The sequence below is a fragment of the Pseudoliparis swirei genome, chromosome 21 (genome assembly GCF_029220125.1).
Source record: "Pseudoliparis swirei isolate HS2019 ecotype Mariana Trench chromosome 21, NWPU_hadal_v1, whole genome shotgun sequence".
Classification (NCBI taxonomy): Eukaryota; Metazoa; Chordata; class Actinopteri; order Perciformes; family Liparidae; genus Pseudoliparis; species Pseudoliparis swirei.
In genome coordinates, this window is record NC_079408.1 from 17,323,966 (window position 1) to 17,344,973 (window position 21,008).

A 21,008-nucleotide genomic window follows, 5' to 3' on the forward strand; every position below is an offset into this window, starting at 1 on the left:
ATAGGTACTCAGTGCATCCTAAAACGATGTAGTAGAGTCTGTACTATGAGTGGTCTGATGTAGTACAGTCTGAACTATGAGTGGTCTGATGATCATTTTGAACTTCTCTGTTGACTCCGCCCTGTCAGCAGGTTACGATAGCCTATCATTTAACACCGGAATGCACCGTGTTTGACTGTCTGCGTGCCGAGCACAGCAGCGGTCAGGCTGGGCGCGATGGGGAGACGGTCCCCCTGAACACGTGGAGACCGATGATAACGAGCAGCCTGAACTCAGATTAGTACCGTGACGTTGATTGCAAGTCTTAATAATAAATAATAAATTAGCCATTATATCCATGTTTAAGCTACAAGCGTGACAGTCTGATATCCCTTGATATCAGTTTTTTGTTAGTGCTCCATGAGAACGGCTTTTACAGGGAATATGGCCGAAGAGGTTTTTAATGTCATCATCGTTTAGCGTCGTTTTGTGCGGTTCAGGCACCGTTTAGGCACCGGTATCGTTTTAAAAGTACCGGTTTAGCACCGGTATCGGAAGAAGAAGAAAATGATAGCCATCCCTAGTGGTGATGGCAGGAACATAATGTTAGTCCTGATGGTGACCGTTCTCCTCTGTTCCTTCTCTGGGTGGACCACCCCTTCTCCTCAGGAAGAACCGAAGAAGGTCCGCTTCGATTACGACCTGTTCCTCCACCTGGAGGGCCACCCGCCTGTCAACCATCTGCGCTGCGAGAAGCTCACCTTCAACAACCCGACGGAGGAGTTTCGTAGGAAGCTGCTGAAAGCCGGAGGGGTAGGAGTCCGAGGGAGGCGGAGACTTGCGGGACACTTCTCAATGCAATACTGCAACTTGTACTACAGGAATTGTAATGTACACAATTAAAGAATAAGGCTGGTAATCATATGTTCAACAGCATGACAGGATTTAAACTTTACAAACAAGTCTCAAAATGACCGCACGGGAGATGGACAGGCAAAATACAGGACAACCGTTTTCACCCTGTATTTTGCCGGCTCTGCTTTCTTCTTCTTCTTTGACTCGTCTCGGTGTTTTCAGGAGCATCGCCACTCCGATTCAGCCACGACTCCATTGTTAATGATTTGAAGGCGGCAGTGGAAGACCCTCATCGTCTACCCGTCCATGTTGCGGGGGAGTAGACGATGAGGGTCTTCCACCAGGACGCTTCTCGATAAAGGTGTTGAGGTGACAATCTAACACATTACACATGGCACACATGGCCTTTGTTGTGTGACCTCTGACCTTTCTTCCTCTTAAATGTTTACAATATTTCATTTCATTGTTTGCGTGCTTTAGTTTCCGAATGTTCCCGCGGACTGGATTGTTGGTTCAGGAGCCTTTTGTGTATTTCATTATCAACAGATTTCAGAACTGTTAGTTTAATCACACAGATCACTTTAGTGTTGTAGTAGGACACTTCTACAAGCAGAATGTAGCATCACCTGATCAGCTGATGGACTCAACAGGAATGTCCTGATAAGGAGTTTGTTTGGCCTCAATCCTAGACCTTCTCATATCTTATTACAAATATAAAGTCAGACCAAATGCTAAATATTGATTAAATGTCTCAAACACCTTTTTAAATAACAGCTGCAACTAAATGCGACCCACCAATTTAATCCAGATGTGAAAAGTACTTGTTCAAGAAGGACAAACCCAACAGCGGCCATGAGTTTAGTTCTGCCTGACATCCAGCGACATGTTATCAACCCTGCCGTCATTATGTTCCATTCATTTAGTCGATGCTTTTACACAAAAGCCAGCCACGCAACTTCAGTGACCACGCTCCACTGCCTCAGAACCTACAGAAACATTTAGAAACAATGAGAGCTTGAGAACGGGTTCTTTTACTGCGGAGCCAGAAGAGCAAACCGTTGGTTTTGTTGATGAGCAGCCGGTGTTCAGTGGTTAAGGGCCACGTATCATAAGCATAACTATAGCAGGAAGGGGTTAGGGTTATGTGAGCGAAGGACCGAGATGTAACCCTGAAAGGCCCCTCTTGGGACAACAGATGGTCTCCATGTAAGTGGAGGTGAAAAGGGGAACGTGCCGAGAACTCCCAGTTATTTGAGGATCTGGTAGTTCACCATGTCAAAATGCTTCTGAAAGGTGGAGCAGCATGACGGAGGAGAAGGAGATTACTCTTCGAAGCCGACTGGCGGGTCAGGATGTGTGCAGAACAAAGTGTTGAAGAAAGACAGGGTGGGGGGACTGGTCTGTGAATCATAACATCAGAAGGTTTTGACTGAAGGTTTCTTTTGCCAATATAATGTTTGACGTTCTCTCATCTCCACTTGTCCGAAAGGAGAACAGTGCTGCAACACTTGCAGTCAAGAGATGATGCATCAGATTTTGAGAGGCTTTAATTGAGCGAATAGCGATCCATTAAAAGGTGCCCTCGTATGGTCCTCCGCATCGGCCCTGGTTACGTCCACAGTCTGTGGGCCCCGGCCAGAGGACCCCTGGCTGCAGGTTTTATGACTGGAGCTAAGTGCTCTTTTATTTACTTTGGCCTGCACCCCCTTCTCAGCCTCAAAAAGGACTTTAGTGCTGACATCGGCCATCATGAAAACTCTCATTCTCTATTAAAGATCTGAGAACATAACTGTGAGCAATTACATTAAATCCAAAGGTCTTGTACCGCACCGTGTTCCTCCGTTTTGGATATTAATAATGTAATGAGTGTTTGTGTTTGTAATTTGAGAATTAAACTGTCAACCGTTGTTGTCCTCTCTTTAACAGACACGGGATCCTCACAAACGAAGTTCAGAAGACTCAAAAGTAAGACTCGGTGGCTTAAACAAAGACGTTGCACGTTGATTGAAGCGCTTCGACCTCGTCTTAATGCTAAGCTAGGTTAACCACACCCTGACTCCATTCATACACAGTATGATATCAACTCTTCTCTTACACCACGGTCACATAGAAGCATACAGTGTAACATATAGCAGAAATGCTATGAATGAATACAGAAAACAAAAGTGGTTGAAGTCTTTGCTACTGCCTCTTAAAACACCAATCTGATCAGGGAACAAGTCAATGACTTCAATCCTTTTGGATCTGGTCCAGGATCAAAGCCCTTTGAGTGTGAAAGCCCGGCGTCCTCTCATGACTCCGGTCTGCTGCTGTTCCTCTGGCAGGTGATGGTGATGCAGGAGGGCTCCACCTCCCTGTTCGGCCAGCAGCACCTGAAGCTGCCGACGCTCCCCAACAGCTCGCTGTCGTCCACCTTCTCCGATCCAAAGAAGAGCAAAAGCTTCCACGGGTCAAAGGTCAGTGTTGTTTCCAGGAACTGGCCTGGAGCCAAACAACCGTCGTCTGTGTGTGTGTTTGTGTGTGTGTGTGTGTGTGTGTCCACTCTTAGCCCCACCCAGTTCTGAAAGCTTTTACCCCTTCACATGATCCAGGCCCTAATCCCCCACACATTTAGCAGGTTCAAAGACTTCCAAGACTTTAAGACATGCTGTGAATCTGGGATGACCTGTGGGTTAGACGATGTCCTTTTTAAGAACTTCATATGTTTTACAAAGACAATGAAAGAGGATGGGGAAGAGAGATGATGGGCCTAGAAGCTACAGGTGAGATATGAGACATTAGAGACCTGCGAGGCACTAAATCACGTGTGTCAATAAGCCAGCATGTTTCCATTATGTGTTGTTTTTAGGCCATTTTAAATAGTGTAATTTAAGAGCCAGGTTAGGGGTGTGTGTGTGTGTGTGAGATTTTGAAAATTGGGTCCCCCCGTGACACCTCCCCGTCAAGTCCTCACGGGTCTGCACATTCGATATCTTTTTAACAAATCATAACTACATGGCTCATTTCAGAATATCAGTTCTATGTATTCTAATGTGTTTAACGCTTAGATGTTGCATCTGGGAAAGTGGGGAATGACTTCATACACTGCTGCGAAGTCTAAGCTATAGTCAGAAATCATAACGTAAATAAGGCGCCAAAGTAATAACATATATCAGAAATAGTAAATTTCTAGAAAGTGAAACATATTTCAGTATCTGATTGTAATGACGATGCCCTTCAGTGATTTACATGAGCTGGCTCACCTGCTGACCTGCCCATGTCACGCTGCTGAAAGCGGTGATAAAAAGTGCCACTTCAGTGATCTCCTCCGTGTTGATGGCAGCAGAGGCACTAAGGCGGTTTAATGTGGAGGGAGACGGAGGAGTTCGCTGGAGTTTAGAGACGAGCGGACAGCTTTACGCCCCGGGGTCACCGACGGATGCACCTCATGAAAGGTTTCAGAGGTGGTGGGGACACGCCCCCGTCGTCTAGACTGCTTTGATGGGTTTACTGCATTGATGGAATATTGACTAGGGGGCTGTAGGTGGGACCCGGGGACAAACGGCCCCCGCCGTTGGAAGGAATGCATTTCCTCCTTTTCCTCCACGTTGCCCTTCGTTCCACTTTTAAGGGTGTGGTGCTGAAAGACCCCCCTCACCCCCTCACCCCACTGAGCAGCACGGTTCAATAGAAGTCCTGAGTTTGCTCTTTAAGCACATAGATGTTTTTAAGAATAGGCCGCGAGTCCCAGGCGGTAAGGCCGAGCTGCAGGGCGGCATGCATGTTTTCTCTTGTGTAAAAAGGCAGAAGATTAACCTTCAGTTGACCTTGCTGCCTGTTATTTGGTCCTGTGCATTTGAGAACTTCTACATGTAGTCTAGTGGAGTCCAAAGGCAACACGAAGAGCAAGAGGACAACGTGTTTCCTCCTGAGAGCTGAGATTTCAACCCCAAATGTGTTTCATGTTTCGGTTTATTGAGCCAGGAGTGGTACTTTCTTATATCGGTTTTTATCACAGCAATAAAAAGAGCCCATAACGTCCTCAGGCAACAGTGTTTCTCAGGAGCTAATTATGGGCTTTCCCTTTTATGTTTGCCCACTGACCTAAAGTGGGATTTCCCTCTACCCCGCTCCTTAATCCTTTGAGCTGAAGTTTATTCTTCTGTAGCTTAGATGGTTCTGTGTAACACCCTAAATATTGGCTAGAATGCCTTGTGTGTTTTTTCAGACCTGACTGAACTTGCCATCATGCAGTTCGTATATCACGATTTGGACTACCACGAAATCTAAACCTGTTGCTCATTGTCTCGATGCCTTTTGTTGCGGAGGATGTGTTGGTACAATGAAGGCTGTTTCTCACAAGTCCACAGGACGGCTCTAAGGGAAGCGGTATCACCCTTCTGACCACAACCACCAGCACCAACAGCAGCAGCTTCTCCAAACTCCACAAGCCCTCCAAGGACCACAAAGACAAGCCTCCAAAAGACTTGAAAGAGCCCAAAAGTGCCTTCAGAGACTCCGGCTGGGAGCCCAGCAAAGCCCCCAAAGAACCTTCCAGGAAACCCAAAGAGAACCAGCCCCTTAGAGATATCAATCCTAAAATGGGCTTCAAGGAACCCAAGTCTTTGACCAAGGAGCATCGGACTGAGGGGACGACCCACGGGTCGGCGCTCAACAAGCGCCTGTCGGCTCCTGATGGCGACGAGCATGTGACCAAAAAACGTAAAAAGGGATTTATGGATCCATCAGGGAAGCAGCCATCGGGGTCAGACTCTCAACATTTGGATAAGAGTCTCTTGAAGGATAAATCACTGGGGCGACCAAGTAAACCGCGACCAGAAGTTGACGAGGCGGACCGCAGGAAGGTGTCAACGCTGCCGCAATTCCGGGACCTGGTGGACCTCAATGACTCGGATATGGAGGACCAGTCGACCAAAGATGTAAGTAGAACTTCTTCTTTCTGACCGTTATCAAAACCTAAAGAATGTAAGAGTTCTTAAGAGCATGTTGGACTCTCGGATTTGAGCTGTCAGGCCATTTCACGAGAGAAGTAGTGAAGGGAAGGCTTGTGGAAAGAGGTCCAGTTCTTCCAGGGCTTTAAACGGGATGGTTTGTTGGTTTTCAGTCCTTCCACAGCGTGGAAGCACTATAAGAAAGAAGGAATCTTCTGTAATGGGAGTCCGGTGGACTCCAGGGGGCAGAAGGGGTGGCCATCATTAACTAGCTGCATTCATCTGGGTGGCCAAACAGGAAGTGAACAAAACTGGAGTAGGGTAGTGACAACATGCAGTCGTGTTGAACTATTAACAGCAGATCACAGATGTTTTACACTTTGTGCTTGGCCAAGGAGGTCATTGTGGATGTGGAATGTGCTCCAGTATTCCTCTCCAGCTCCACATCGAGAGCAGGATGAGAACATGTCTCTCATGAATAGGCTGACATTTGACTGGGTTGCCTGGTCCACAGACATTTGGTGGAGAAGCTCCCCATAAAGAGTCGACGAGAAAGATTTATGGTTTTACAACACCTGAGGAGAAAGGGGAGAGGCCGCAGTGAATGGAACAGAGTTCCCCTTTAATCCTTTTAGCTTTGGAGAGAAGAAAGGGGGTGAGCGCTTGTGGGAGGAAGGTCTAAATCCCTGAGCTTTGAGCAACTTTCTTTTATGCGACGGTGTTTTCATTTCTATTCTCTACCGCTTGTATAAAGCATGGGGGTCTTTGTGTATCTTTCTCCTTAGGGCCAGCTCGTTTAGCCAGGGGAGTTATTACTTAGCACAAGCACAGCCCGTGTTTTTGTCTGCGCTGTATGTAAATGCCTTTTTAAGTTTCCCCATGCCGAGGCTGGGGGTCGGGCCGGCTGCAAAGGGGATGTGGGTTGACAAATGCCAGGTGTTTGATTCTCCCCAGGCGAGCCTCTCCGGTGGGCGAGCGCCGGGCCGACAGAGCGCCGTTCTCATTTCTCATGCGACCGCCTGTTTGATCTCGGTGTTTTCCTCCCAGCACAAGCGCCAGAAACGGCAGAGAGGAGGAAATGTAGAGTAGGTGACGACATGAAGGGAAAGAGCGTCGGCACGGGAACCTCTTTAGCACGCTGGACGTGGCACCGGGGGACACGGCTGTGTTTAGAAACATGCTCTGTAGATGGCTGGAAGGTGCTTTGTGGTATTTTGAGGATGATTGGTTAGTATTTGTCACAAAATGTTTCATCTCTTCCACTCAGACTGAGAAAAGACTTAACCATAACGTTTTTTTCATTTCTTAGAGCCTTTGGACGGTGACATTTTATATTGTATGTCGTTTAATGTACTTTTTTTTTAACCTTTTACCAAACTTAAAATGTACAAGTGCATATTAAATATCTGCAAAATATGATTTATATTTCAAAAAAGAAATTATTAATATTTCCAGCTATAACGTGGACATTTAACCTTCTTAGAAGCTGAATAAATAGGTCAAATAAATGAGTGTGTCTTTAGGTGTCTCTGTGCGTATTTGAAGGTGTCTCTAGTAGAGATGCACCGATCAGGTTTTTTGGTGCCGATCACCGATCACTGAAATCAGTATCTGCCGATCCGATAATACCGATCACGGTGTCGATTGAAGCATTCTATTTATTGTGTAGCATTATTGCCTAGGACTATGAGGAAATACATATATAAAGCACCTCAAACATTAAAGAAATTACCGATTTCTTTAAACATTTAGTACTTTTAATTTGAAAAATCTCTTAATTGCGACAGTAAATATGTTTGATTGCCAGGCTAGGGGAAGTCAGGGACGTACTGAACACATCTGCATCAGTCGTTGCCTGGGACTCTGAGGGAAAACATATCTAGAGCGCCTCAAACATTTTTAAAATGACAGATTTCTTTAACCATTTAGGACTTTTACTTTTAAAAATGTCCTAATTGATACATTCAAATTGTTTGATTGCTGTTGTAGGGGATTTCAGATATGTATGGAACACATCTGCATCATTCATTTCCTGGAACTCTTGGGGAAATCTATATACAGGACTTTTTTTAACATACAAAAGTCTGACTTATTTTTTATAAACTCTTCCTTGGTACAGCAAAAATGTTTTAATGTTCAATTCAATTCAATTCAGTTTATTTCTATAGCCCAATTTCACAAATTACAAATTTGTCTCGGAGTGCTTTACAATCTGTACACATAGACATCCCTGCCCCAAAACCTCACATCGGACCAGGAAAAACTCCCAAATAACCCTTCAGGGGGAAAAAAGGGAAGAAACCTTCAGGAGAGCAACAGAGGAGGATCCCTCTCCAGGATGGACAGAACAATAGATGTAATGTGTACAGAAGGACAGATTTAGAGTTAAAATACATTCAATGAATATGACAGAGTGTATGAATAGTTCATAGTAGGCATATTCCACGATGGAGACCTCCACGATCCATCAGGCAGATGGCGGTGGGGAGGAGGAGTGGGCGGAGTCTCAACAGTGGGCGGAGTCTCAACAGGACAGTGGCGTAGTCAGGAGCAGGAACTCCACGACCCAGACCTCGATGATCCATCAGCAGATAGGATCTATGCCGTCTCATAGGGTCCGATGACCCCATGAGACGTGAAGTCAAAAGGACTCCGGGGAGAAAGCAGAGTTAGTAACGTGTGATTGAGAGATGGAAATTCATCCTTAAGGAGAGAAAAAAGAGGAGAGAGGTGCTCAGTGCATCCTAAACGTCCCCCGGCAGCTATAAGCCTATAGCAGCATATCAAGGGGCTGGACCAGGTGAACCTGATTCAGCCCTAACTATAAGCTCTGTCAAAGAGGAAGGTCTTAAGTCGACTCTTAAACGAGGTGACTGTGTCTGCCTACCGGACTGAAATTGGAAGCTGGTTCCATAAAAGAGGAGCTTGATAACTAAAGGCTCTGGCTCCCATTCTACTTTTTAAGACTCTAGGACAGGGGTGCTCAATACGTCGATCGCGATCGACCGGTCGATCGCGGCGTAGTATTGGTAGATCGCATGACATTAAAAAAAATTGACCCGCCCCCCTGTCACTTTCTCTATAGCGTCACATTACAGCAGAAGCATGTCATTTCTGTCTCTACGTGTCGCATTAACAGTCCTCTGCCCGCCGTCTCGCATGCGCGGAGCTCCGACACCGGTTTGCGCGCATCGGGACGGAGCAAAGAAAAAGTCACTAGCACCCCGTCGGTCGATCGCCTTGACTTGGTCACATAATAAGTAGCTCGCATGCTGAAAAAGTGTGAGCACCCCTGCTCTAGGAACTACAAGTAGCCCCGCATTTAGTGAGCGTAGCTCTCTAGTGGGGCAATATGGTACTACAAGCTCCTTAAGATATGATGGTGCATCACCAATCAAGGCTTTGTAGGTTAAGAGAAGAATTTTAAAAGTGATTCTTGATTTTACTGGGAGCCAGTGCAGAGCAGCTAGTGCAGGAGTGATGTGATCTCTGTTCTTAGTTTAGTGAGAACACGAGCTGCAGCATTCTGGATCAACTGGAGGGACCTAAGAGACTTATTAGAGCAGCCTGATAATAAGGAGTTGACTTAAGAGACTTATAGAGCAGCCTGATAATAAGGAGTTGCAGTAATCCAGTCTCGAAGTAACGAACGCGTGAACCAATTTTTCTGCATCTTTTGAGACAAGATGTGCCTGATTTTGAAATATTACGTAGATGAAAGAATGCAGTCCTTGAGATTTGCTTTACGTGGGAGTTAAAGGACAAGTCCCGATCAAAGATAACGCCAAGATTCTTTACAGTGGTGTTGGATGCCAGGGCAATGCCGTCTACAGAATCCACATCACCAGATAATTGATTTCTGAGGTGCTCAGGGCCGATTAAAATTACTTCGGTTTTGTCTGAGTTTAACATCAAGAAGTTGCAGGTCATCCATGTTTTATGTCTTTAAGACATGCTTGAATTTTACCGAGTTGGTTGCTCTCCTCTGGTTTTATCGATAAATATAGTTGAGTATCATCTGCATAACAATGAAAGTTTATGGAGTGTTTCCTGATAATATTGCCCAAAGGAAGCATGTATAAGGTAAATAAAATTGGTCCAAGCACAGAACCCTGTGGAACTCCGTGATTAACGTTGGTGGTTATCGAGGCGTCATCGTTTACAAATACAAACTGAGATCGATCTGATAAATAGGATTTAAACCAAATTAGCATAATTTAAGCTAAATCTCAGAAACGATCTATAAAGATACAAAATCAGTTCATTGTTTACTTTTATATCTTAGTGTATGATTTGTCGACATCTTATTTTGATAAACGGATGTTGTTTCACGTGGTTCTTTCCGCTAACTTTGCAAAACCAGATGTTGTCACGTAAATTCTTCCGCTAACGTTATCAAAACCCTCGCGCGCTCCCGATCGAATACGTTTACCGTGAGCATCAGGCTCTAGGGGCAGACATGTGAGAGTCGGCTGAGTTGACCCAGAGATTCAACTCGGGGGACGGGGACGCCGCTCGTGCGTGAGGATCCCCTCGTTGACCTCTGACCTCTGCCTAGGTATGTCTGGGTGTCTCTGGGTGTCTGTAGGTGTCTCTTATTTTTATTATTTTATTATTCTTTTTAAACTTTTTAAAAAAAAGACAATACATAGACATAACACCTAGAGGACAATAAACAATGCAGACGACAAAACAATGGACATAACATCATAAAGTCAGAGTATTTGTGGAAAAAGAAAAAGAAAAAAACAGCAAAAAACAAACAAAACAAAAATAATAATAATAATTAGAAGGAGAAGAAGAAAGAAAGACAGATGCATGTGTACATGTGTATATGTGTGTGTGCATTATGAATTAACTAATAAATAAGAGGAGTGGTGTCATGTTTGTAAAAATATAGTGAACGATGACCAGATGTCGTGGTGTTCTGTTGTATTGTAAATGATAGATGAGGTGAGTTGTTCCATTGAAATATATTCTGACATTAAATTTTTCCAGTGTGAGATATGTGTGTTATTCCTTGATTTCCAGTTCACGAGGATTGTTTTCTTGGCGATAGTTAGGGCCACGAGAAGTATTTTGCAGTTTGTTTTGCTCAGGTTTATAGATGAGATGTCTCCCAGTAAACAGAGTGATGGGGATAATGGGATGAGGCAGCCCAGGAAAACAGACAATGACTCAGTTATTTGTTTCCAAAAGTGTTGAACTGGTGTGCAGTGCCAGGTGGCGTGAATGTAACTATCCTGAGTATTTTGCATGCAATGTGGACAGATGTCTGTAGTGAAACCCATTTTAAACATTTTGTGCCCAGTGTAGTGAATTCTGTGACGTATTTTATATTGTATTAATTGTAAATTTGTATTTTTGGTCATAAAATATATATTAGTACAGATTTTGGTCCAGAAGTCGGCATCAGGAGTGATAGCTAAATCAAATTACCATTTTATTATTGGTATGGTTATTATTTCAGAGTGTGATATTATGCTACATATTTTTGAGATTAATTTATTTGAGGAGGTGATATTAATTAACTGTGAGGATGAGGGAGGTAATTCCAAATGTGTGGCCTTAATGTTGAATTTTGTTTGAAGGGATGATTTAAGTTGTAGATATTCCAGAAAGTGATTTTTCCCGATGCCGTACTTCTGGACCAAATGGGGGAATGAAACCAGGGTATTGTTATTTTTTATTTTTTTTTATTTTACATTTTATTTGTCAGGGACAAAGCAGCGCACATTATTACACAAAGTGTACATGTGATACAGAAGGTTTCTAGCCAATTGGCTAATTTGCAACCCCAGTCCCTGGTCAGGCCTTTCTAAAACAAAACAAAACAAAACAGAAACAAGAAACATGTCTAGATCTAAAACTAATCTAAAAGTGGTGTATGTGTGCAGACAGCTCTCCATACACAGAGAAGACCTGACAAAACATCCATGCATAGACTGAGTGTTCATACACCTAACCATACACATCATAAGATAATAAGATATATACAAGAGCAACACAGGCAGTAGATCCTCTAAACTAAACACAGTTAATACAATACAATAAAACCCGTACAATACAATAAAAACCCATTAAATTGAGTGTGTGCGTATGGTGTGTGCAGGCTGGGCGTGTGTTTCAGTGTTGACATCCCTGGTTTACTTTTAGCCAGAGTTTTACCTTGCTATTAAATGTTTTCAGTTCAGTTTGTGTTTTTAGTTCCGTCGGTAAGTCGTTCCAGAATCGGGTCCCTTTTGTTGAGAAACATGACTGACCGAAAGTGGTTTTGCGCATCTCTGCTGTGCAGTTGCCACCCACTGATCCCCTAGTGGCCACTCTCCTGGTGCACGTTTTTGTCACACTAAGACAGAGTACAGAAGGTGCTATGTTGTTTGCACATCTAAAGATGAGTTTTAGAAAGGAAAACTTAATGAAGCTGTCGAAACTTAAAAGCTTGTATTTATGTAAAATTAAACAGTGATGTGTGGTTATTGGTTTCTGGTCCATTATTTTCAGTGCCTGTTTGTATAATGATGTGACTGGTTTAACTGTTGTTAAAGATGTGTTTCAAATGAGTGATGCCTTTAGTGGACCATGTGGAGATTTAAAGGCTTATTACTGCTTAGAATGTCCGGATTGTTCCATATTGGGGTGAAATTTGAGGGTGCAAAAGTGATATTAGTGATTTTGTGGAATTTCCACCAGGCTGTCAGAGTTTCTGCTATTGTTACCATTTTGAAGCAAGGATGGCGTTTGACTGATTGGCTGAGAAATGGTAGGTCTGAAATCTGGATGTCCTTAGTTGTTTGTTCTATGTCTAACCAGGTGTTGTCTGAGTGAGTGGGGTGGATCCATTTAAGAATGTATTGAAGTTTGTTTGCTAGTGAGTAGTGAGAATAATTTGGAGCTTCAAGTCCTCCTTGTTTTTTTGTTTGTTGTAAAGTGGCCAGTTTGATTCTTGGCGTCTTATTTTTCCAGTAAAATTTAGTGATGAGTGAGTCAAGAGATTTGAACCAGGAGTGGGTGGGTTGAGATGGAATCATTGTGAATAGGTAATTTATTTTAGGAAGAATTGTCATTTTAACTGTTGCTATTCTGCCCATGAGTGACGGTGGAAGTTTCATCCAGCGGAGGAGGTCGTTGGTTATTGTTTTAAGTAGTGGAGTGAAGTTGAGTGTGAACAGCTCTGACAGCCTGGAGGAAATATGTATTCCTAAATAAGTGATGACACCAGTACAAAAAGGGATAGGTGGTGTGTGGCCTGCCCCATCCCAACTGTTACTGTCTAATGGGAGGATGGATGATTTGTTCCAGTTAATTGAGTAGTTAGAGATTTTGGAGAATGTTTCTATAATTTTAATAGTTTCCTGTAACAATGAATATGGCTTTTGGAGGAAGAGCAATATATCATCGGCATAAAGACTGATTTTGTGATGGGTATTGAGTGTTTGGATTCCTTTTATGATGGTATTCTGACGAATGGCAGCAGCTAGCGGTTCAATGAAAATGGTGAAAAGTGAGGGAGAGAGTGGGCATCTGTAGGTGTCTCTAGGTGTGTCTCGTGTCTCTGGGTGTCTGTAGGTGTCTCTGGGTGTCTGTAGGTGACTCTAGGTGTCTGTAGGTGTCTGTAGGTGACTCTAGGTGTCTGTAGGTGACTCTAGGTGTCTGTAGGTGACTCTAGGTGTCTGTAGGTGTCTCTGGGTGTCTGTAGGTGACTCTAGGTGTCTGTAGGTGTCTGTAGGTGTCTGTAGGTGTCTCTGGGTGTCTGTAGGTGACTCTATGTGTCTGTAGGTGTCTCTGGGTGTCTGTAGGTGACTGTAGGTGACTCTAGGGTCTGTAGGTGTCTCTGGGTGTCTGTAGGTGTCTCTGGGTGTCTGTAGGTATCTGGGTGTCTGTAGGTGTCTGGGTGTCTGTAGGTGACTCTAGGTGTCTCTGGGTGTCTGTAGGTGACTCTATGTGTCTGTAGGTGTCTCTGGGTGTCTGTAGGTGTCTGGGTGTCTGTAGGTGTCTGGGTGTCTGTAGGTGTCTCTGGGTGTCTGTAGGTGACTCTATGTGTCTGTAGGTGTCTCTGGGTGTCTGTAGGTGACTCTAGGTGTCTGTAGGTGTCTCTGGGTGTCTGTAGGTGTCTGTAGGTGACTCTAGGTGTCTGTAGGTGTCTCTGGGTGTCTGTAGGTGACTCTAGGTGTCTGTAGGTGACTAGGTGTCTGTAGGTGTCTGTAGGTGTCTCTGGGTGTCTGTAGGTGACTCTAGGTGTCTCTGGGTGTCTGTAGGTGACTAGGTGTCTGGGTGTCTGTAGGTGACTCTAGGTGTCTCTGGGTGTCTGTAGGTGACTCTAGGTGTATGTAGGTGACTCTAGGTGTCTGTAGGTGTCTCTGGGTGTCTGTAGGTGTCTCTGGGTGTCTGTAGGTGACTCTAGGTGTCTGTAGGTGTCTCTGGGTGTCTGTAGGTGACTCTAGGTGTCTCTGGGTGTCTGTAGGTGTCTGTAGGTGTCTCTGGGTGTCTGTAGGTGTCTCTGGGTGTCTGTAGGTGACTCTAGGTGTCTGTAGGTGTCTGTAGGTGTCTCTGGGTGTCTGTAGGTGTCTCTGGGTGTCTGTAGGTGACTCTAGGTGTCTCTGGGTGTCTGTAGGTGACTCTAGGTGTCTGTAGGTGTCTCTGGGTGTCTGTAGGTGACTCTAGGTGTCTGTAGGTGTCTGTAGGTGTCTCTGGGTGTCTGTAGGTGACTCTAGGTGTCTGTAGGTGTCTCTGGGTGTCTGTAGGTGTCTCTGGGTGTCTGTAGGTGACTCTAGGTGTCTGTAGGTGTCTCTGGGTGTCTGTAGGTGACTAGGTGTCTGTAGGTGTCTCTGGGTGTCTGTAGGTGTCTCTGGGTGTCTGTAGGTGTCTCTGGGTGTCTGTAGGTGACTCTAGGTGTCTGTAGGTGTCTGTAGGTGTCTCTGGGTGTCTGTAGGTGTCTGGGTGTCTGTAGGTGACTCTAGGTGTCTGTAGGTGTCTCTGGGTGTCTGTAGGTGACTCTAGGTGTCTGTAGGTGTCTGTAGGTGTCTCTGGGTGTCTGTAGGTGACTCTAGGTGTCTGTAGGTGTCTCTGGTTGTCTGTAGGTGACTAGGTGTCTGTAGGTGTCTCTGGGTGTCTGTAGGTGACTCTAGGTGTCTGTAGGTGACTCTAGGTGTCTGTAGGTGTCTCTGGGTGTCTGTAGGTGACTCTAGGTGTCTGTAGGTGTCTCTGGGTGTCTGTAGGTGACTCTAGGTGCCTCTAGGTGTCTGTAGGTGTCTCTGGGTGTCTGTAGGTGACTCTATGTGTCTGTAGGTGTCTCTGGGTGTCTGTAGGTGTCTGTAGGTGACTCTAGGTGTCTGTAGGTGTCTCTGGGTGTCTGTAGGTGACTCTAGGTGTCTGTAGGTGACTAGGTGTCTGTAGGTGTCTCTGGGTGTCTGTAGGTGACTCTAGGTGTCTGTAGGTGTCTCTGGGTGTCTGTAGGTGACTCTAGGTGTCTGTAGGTGACTAGGTGTCTGTAGGTGTCTGTAGGTGTCTCTGGGTGTCTGTAGGTGACTCTAGGTGTCTCTGGGTGTCTGTAGGTGACTAGGTGTCTAGGTGTCTGTAGGTGTCTCTGGGTGTCTGTAGGTGACTCTAGGTGCCTCTAGGTGTCTGTAGGTGTCTGTAGGTGTCTCTGGGTGTCTGTAGGTGACTCTATGTGTCTGTAGGTGTCTCTGGGTGTCTGTAGGTGACTGTAGGTGACTCTAGGGTCTGTAGGTGTCTCTGGGTGTCTGTAGGTGTCTCTGGGTGTCTGTAGGTATCTGGGTGTCTGTAGGTGTCTGGGTGTCTGTAGGTGACTCTAGGTGTCTCTGGGTGTCTGTAGGTGACTATGTGTCTGTAGGTGTCTCTGGGTGTCTGTAGGTGTCTGGGTGTCTGTAGGTGTCTGGGTGTCTGTAGGTGTCTCTGGGTGTCTGTAGGTGACTCTATGTGTCTGTAGGTGTCTCTGGGTGTCTGTAGGTGACTCTAGGTGTCTGTAGGTGTCTCTGGGTGTCTGTAGGTGTCTGTAGGTGACTCTAGGTGTCTGTAGGTGTCTCTGGGTGTCTGTAGGTGACTCTAGGTGTCTGTAGGTGACTAGGTGTCTGTAGGTGTCTGTAGGTGTCTCTGGGTGTCTGTAGGTGACTCTAGGTGTCTCTGGGTGTCTGTAGGTGACTGGGTGTCTGTAGGTGACTCTAGGTGTCTCTGGGTGTCTGTAGGTGACTCTAGGTGTCTGTAGGTGACTCTAGGTGTCTGTAGGTGTCTCTGGGTGTCTGTAGGTGTCTCTGGGTGTCTGTAGGTGACTCTAGGTGTCTGTAGGTGTCTCTGGGTGTCTGTAGGTGACTCTAGGTGTCTCTGGGTGTCTGTAGGTGTCTGTAGGTGTCTCTGGGTGTCTGTAGGTGACTCTAGGTGTCTGTAGGTGTCTGTAGGTGTCTCTGGGTGTCTGTAGGTGTCTCTGGGTGTCTGTAGGTGACTCTAGGTGTCTCTGGGTGTCTGTAGGTGACTCTAGGTGTCTGTAGGTGTCTCTGGGTGTCTGTAGGTGACTCTAGGTGTCTGTAGGTGTCTCTGGGTGTCTGTAGGTGACTCTAGGTGTCTGTAGGTGTCTCTGGGTGTCTGTAGGTGTCTCTGGGTGTCTGTAGGTGACTCTAGGTGTCTGTAGGTGTCTCCGGGTGTCTGTAGGTGACTAGGTGTCTGTAGGTGTCTCTGGGTGTCTGTAGGTGTCTCTGGGTGTCTGTAGGTGTCTCTGGGTGTCTGTAGGTGACTCTAGGTGTCTGTAGGTGTCTGTAGGTGTCTCTGGGTGTCTGTAGGTGTCTGGGTGTCTGTAGGTGACTCTAGGTGTCTGTAGGTGTCTCTGGGTGTCTGTAGGTGACTCTAGGTGTCTGTAGGTGTCTCTGGGTGTCTGTAGGTGACTCTAGGTGTCTGTAGGTGTCTCTGGGTGTCTGTAGGTGACTAGGTGTCTGTAGGTGTCTCTGGGTGTCTGTAGGTGACTCTAGGTGTCTGTAGGTGACTCTAGGTGTCTGTAGGTGTCTCTGGGTGTCTGTAGGTGACTCTAGGTGTCTGTAGGTGTCTCTGGGTGTCTGTAGGTGACTCTAGGTGTCTGTAGGTGTCTGTAGGTGTCTCTGGGTGTCTGTAGGTGACTCTAGGTGTCTGTAGGTGTCTCTGGGTGTCTGTAGGTGACTCTAGGTGTCTGTAGGTGTCTCTGGGTGTCTGTAGGTGACTCTAGGTGTCTGTAGGTGTCTCTGGGTGTCTGTAGGTGTCTCTGGGTGTCTGTAGGTGACTCTAGGTGTCTGTAGGTGTCTCTGGGTGTCTGTAGGTGTCTCTGGGTGTCTGTAGGTGTCTGTAGGTGACTCTAGGTGTCTGTAGGTGTCTCTGGGTGTCTGTAGGTGACTCTAGGTGTCTGTAGGTGTCTCTGGGTGTCTGTAGGTGTGTCTGTAGGTGACTCTAGGTGTCTGTAGGTGTCTCTGGGTGACTCTAGATGTCTGTAGGTGTCTGTAGGTGTCTGGGTGTCTGTAGGTGACTCTAGGTGTCTGTAGGTGTCTCTGGGTGTCTGTAGGTGACTCTAGGTGTCTGTAGGTGACTCTAGGTGTCTGTAGGTGTCTCTGGGTGTCTGTAGGTGACTCTAGGTGTCTGTAGGTGTCTCTGGGTGTCTGTAGGTGACTCTAGGTGTCTGTAGGTGTCTGTAGGTGACTCTAGGTGTCTCTAGGTGTCTGTAGGTGTCTCTGGGTGTCTGTAGGTGACTCTAGGTGTCTGTAGGTGTCTCTGGGTGTCTGTAGGTGACTCTAGGTGTCTGTAGGTGTCTCTGGGTGTCTGTAGGTGACTCTAGGTGTCTGTAGGTGTCTCTGGGTGTCTGTAGGTGTCTCTGGGTGTCTCTAGGTGACTCTAGGTGTCTGTAGGTGTCTCTGGGTGTCTGTAGGTGTCTGTAGGTGACTCTAGGTGTCTGTAGGTGTCTCTGGGTGTCTGTAGGTGACTCTAGGTGTCTGTAGGTGTCTCTGGGTGTCTGTAGGTGTGTCTGTAGGTGACTCTAGGTGTCTGTAGGTGTCTCTGGGTGACTCTAGATGTCTGTAGGTGTCTGTAGGTGTCTGGGTGTCTGTAGGTGACTCTAGGTGTCTAGGTGTCTCTGGGTGTCTGTAGGTGACTCTAGGTGTCTGTAGGTGTCTCTGGGTGTCTGTAGGTGAATCTAGGTGTCTGTAGGTGTCTCTGGGTGTCTGTAGGTGTCTCTGGGTGTCTGTAGGTGACTCTAGGTGTCTGTAGGTGACTCTAGGTGTCTCTGGGTGTCTGTAGGTGACTCTAGGTGTCTGTAGGTGACTCTAGGTGTCTCTGGGTGTCTGTAGGTGACTCTAGGTGTCTCTGGGTGTCTGTAGGTGACTCTAGGTGTCTGTAGGTGTCTCTGGGTGTCTGTAGGTGACTCTAGGTGTCTGTAGGTGTCTGTAGGTGTCTCTGGGTGTCTGTAGGTGTCTCTGGGTGTCTGTAGGTGACTCTAGGTGTCTGTAGGTGTCTCCGGGTGTCTGTAGGTGACTAGGTGTCTGTAGGTGTCTCTGGGTGTCTGTAGGTGTCTCTGGGTGTCTGTAGGTGTCTCTGGGTGTCTGTAGGTGACTCTAGGTGTCTGTAGGTGTCTGTAGGTGACTCTAGGTGTCTGTAGGTGTCTCTGGGTGTCTGTAGGTGACTCTAGGTGTCTGTAGGTGTCTGTAGGTGTCTCTGGGTGTCTGTAGGTGACTCTAGGTGTCTGTAGGTGTCTGTAGGTGTCTCTGGGTGTCTGTAGGTGACTAGGTGTCTGTAGGTGTCTCTGGGTGTCTGTAGGTGACTCTAGGTGTCTGTAGGTGTCTGTAGGTGACTCTAGGTGTCTGTAGGTGACTCTAGGTGTCTGTAGGTGTCTCTGGGTGTGTAGGTGTCTCTGGGTGACTCTAGATGTCTGTAGGTGTCTGTAGGTGTCTGGGTGTCTGTAGGTGACTCTAGGTGTCTGTAGGTGTCTCTGGGTGTCTGTAGGTGACTCTAGGTGTCTGTAGGTGTCTCTGGGTGTCTGTAGGTGAATCTAGGTGTCTGTAGGTGTCTCTGGGTGTCTGTAGGTGTCTCTGGGTGTCTGTAGGTGACTCTAGGTGTCTGTAGGTGTCTCTGGGTGTCTGTAGGTGACTCTAGGTGTCTGTAGGTGTCTCTGGGTGTCTGTAGGTGACTCTAGGTGTCTGTAGGTGTCTGTAGGTGTCTCTGGGTGTCTGTAGGTGTCTCTGGGTGTCTGTAGGTGACTCTAGGTGTCTCTGGGTGTCTGTAGGTGACTCTAGGTGTCTGTAGGTGTCTCTGGGTGTCTGTAGGTGACTCTAGGTGTCTGTAGGTGTCTCTGGGTGTCTGTAGGTGACTCTAGGTGTCTGTAGGTGTCTGTAGGTGTCTCTGGGTGTCTGTAGGTGTCTCTGGGTGTCTGTAGGTGACTCTAGGTGTCTGTAGGTGTCTCCGGGTGTCTGTAGGTGACTAGGTGTCTGTAGGTGTCTCTGGGTGTCTGTAGGTGTCTCTGGGTGTCTGTAGGTGTCTCTGGGTGTCTGTAGGTGTCTCTGGGTGTCTGTAGGTGTCTGTAGGTGTCTCTGGGTGTCTGTAGGTGTCTGGGTGTCTGTAGGTGACTCTAGGTGTCTGTAGGTGTCTCTGGGTGTCTGTAGGTGTCTCTGGGTGTCTGTAGGTGTCTCTAGGTGTCTGTAGGTGACTCTAGGTGTCTGTAGGTGTCTCTGGGTGTCTGTAGGTGACTCTAGGTGTCTGTAGGTGTCTGTAGGTGTCTCTGGGTGTCTGTAGGTGTCTCTGGGTGTCTGTAGGTGTCTGGGTGTCTGTAGGTGTCTGGGTGTCTGTAGGTGACTCTAGGTGTCTGTAGGTGTCTCTGGGTGTCTGTAGGTGACTCTAGGTGTCTGTAGGTGTCTCTGGGTGTCTGTAGGTGTCTCTGGGTGTCTGTAGGTGACTCTAGGTGTCTGTAGGTGTCTCTGGGTGTCTGTAGGTGTCTCTGGGTGTCTGTAGGTGACTCTAGGTGTCTGTAGGTGTCTGTAGGTGTCTCTGGGTGTCTGTAGGTGTCTCTGGGTGACTCTAGGTGTCTGTAGGTGTCTGTACGTGTCTGGGTGTCTGTAGGTGACTCTAGGTGTCTGTAGGTGTCTCTGGGTGTCTGTAGGTGTCTCTGGGTGTCTGTAGGTGTCTCTGGGTGTCTGTAGGTGACTCTAGGTGTCTGTAGGTGACTCTAGGTGTCTCTGGGTGTCTGTAGGTGACTCTAGGTGTCTGTAGGTGTCTCTGGGTGTCTGTAGGTGACTCTGGGTGTCTGTAGGTGTCTCTGGGTGTCTGTAGGTGACTCTGGGTGTCTGTAGGTGTCTCTGGGTGTCTGTAGGTGACTCTAGGTGTCTGTAGGTGTCTCTGGGTGTCTGTAGGTGACTCTAGGTGTCTGTAGGTGTCTGTAGGTGTCTCTGGGTGTCTGTAGGTGACTCTAGGTGTCTGTAGGTGTCTGTAGGTGACTCTAGGTGTCTCTGGGTGTCTGTAGGTGTCTGTAGGTCTCTCTGGGTGTCTGTAGGTGACTAGGTGTCTGTAGGTGTCTCTGGGTGTCTGTAGGTGTCTCTGGGTGTCTGTAGGTGACTCTAGGTGTCTGTAGGTGTCTGTAGGTGACTCTAGGTGTCTCTGGGTGTCTGTAGGTGTCTGTAGGTCTCTCTGGGTGTCTGTAGGTGACTCTAGGTGTCTGTAGGTGTCTCTGGGTGTCTGTTGGTGTGTCTTTGTGTCCTGCAGTGAGCCCACACCAGGTCTCTGGATGTGGGCTCAGAAGTCTCCGTCAGGTGGAGGAAGCTGAGAGCCTGACATGAGGACATGAGGACATGAGGACATGAGGACATGAGGACATGAGGACATGAGGACTCCAGTATCAGTGAGTTGGTGTGGATGAATCTACGTGTTTGGAAGCGTCCCGCTCAGCTGGTTCTGGTTCTCGTCGGCCGTCCTCACCGGGCCAGGAGTTGAGAGCGGAGGGTGATCAATGCCCACCGAGGACCTTGTATTGTCTTAGAGGAGGGCGGCTCAGAGCAGAGACGGACAAAAGCCCCTAGAAGGAGTCGTGGGGAGATTGATGGCCCCTGAAGAAGCGTCCCATAAAGCAACAGACCCGCTGGGGGCCGTTTGGCGGCTGTTGAAGTCGCTCCTCCGCCTTTTGTCTTCGCGTCGCTCGGTTTCTCTCCTGTTTCTTCTGCCGCTCGCATCTCGCCACATTTTAGACTCATCAGAAAGACACGCGGTGAAGCCCCGCCTCCACAGTGAAGC

General features: G+C 47.1%; 1 protein-coding gene across 3 annotated transcripts in view; it reads left to right on the forward strand.

Annotated features, from left to right (window-relative positions):
• The window catches only part of mllt3 (MLLT3 super elongation complex subunit), a 52,585-nt gene that overhangs the window by 22,704 nt on the left and 8,873 nt on the right, over positions 1-21,008 (forward strand). For all 3 annotated transcript variants that reach the window (XR_008835070.1, XM_056442167.1, XM_056442166.1), the window contains 4 exons: positions 649-792; positions 2,761-2,799; positions 3,159-3,290; positions 5,184-5,753. Coding sequence is in view for 2 of the 3 variants with exons in the window: in XM_056442167.1 (XP_056298142.1) it covers positions 649-792; positions 2,761-2,799; positions 3,159-3,290; positions 5,184-5,753 (885 nt within the window). In the remaining variant the exon portion in view is untranslated. The remainder of the gene's footprint in view (positions 1-648; positions 793-2,760; positions 2,800-3,158; positions 3,291-5,183; positions 5,754-21,008) is intronic.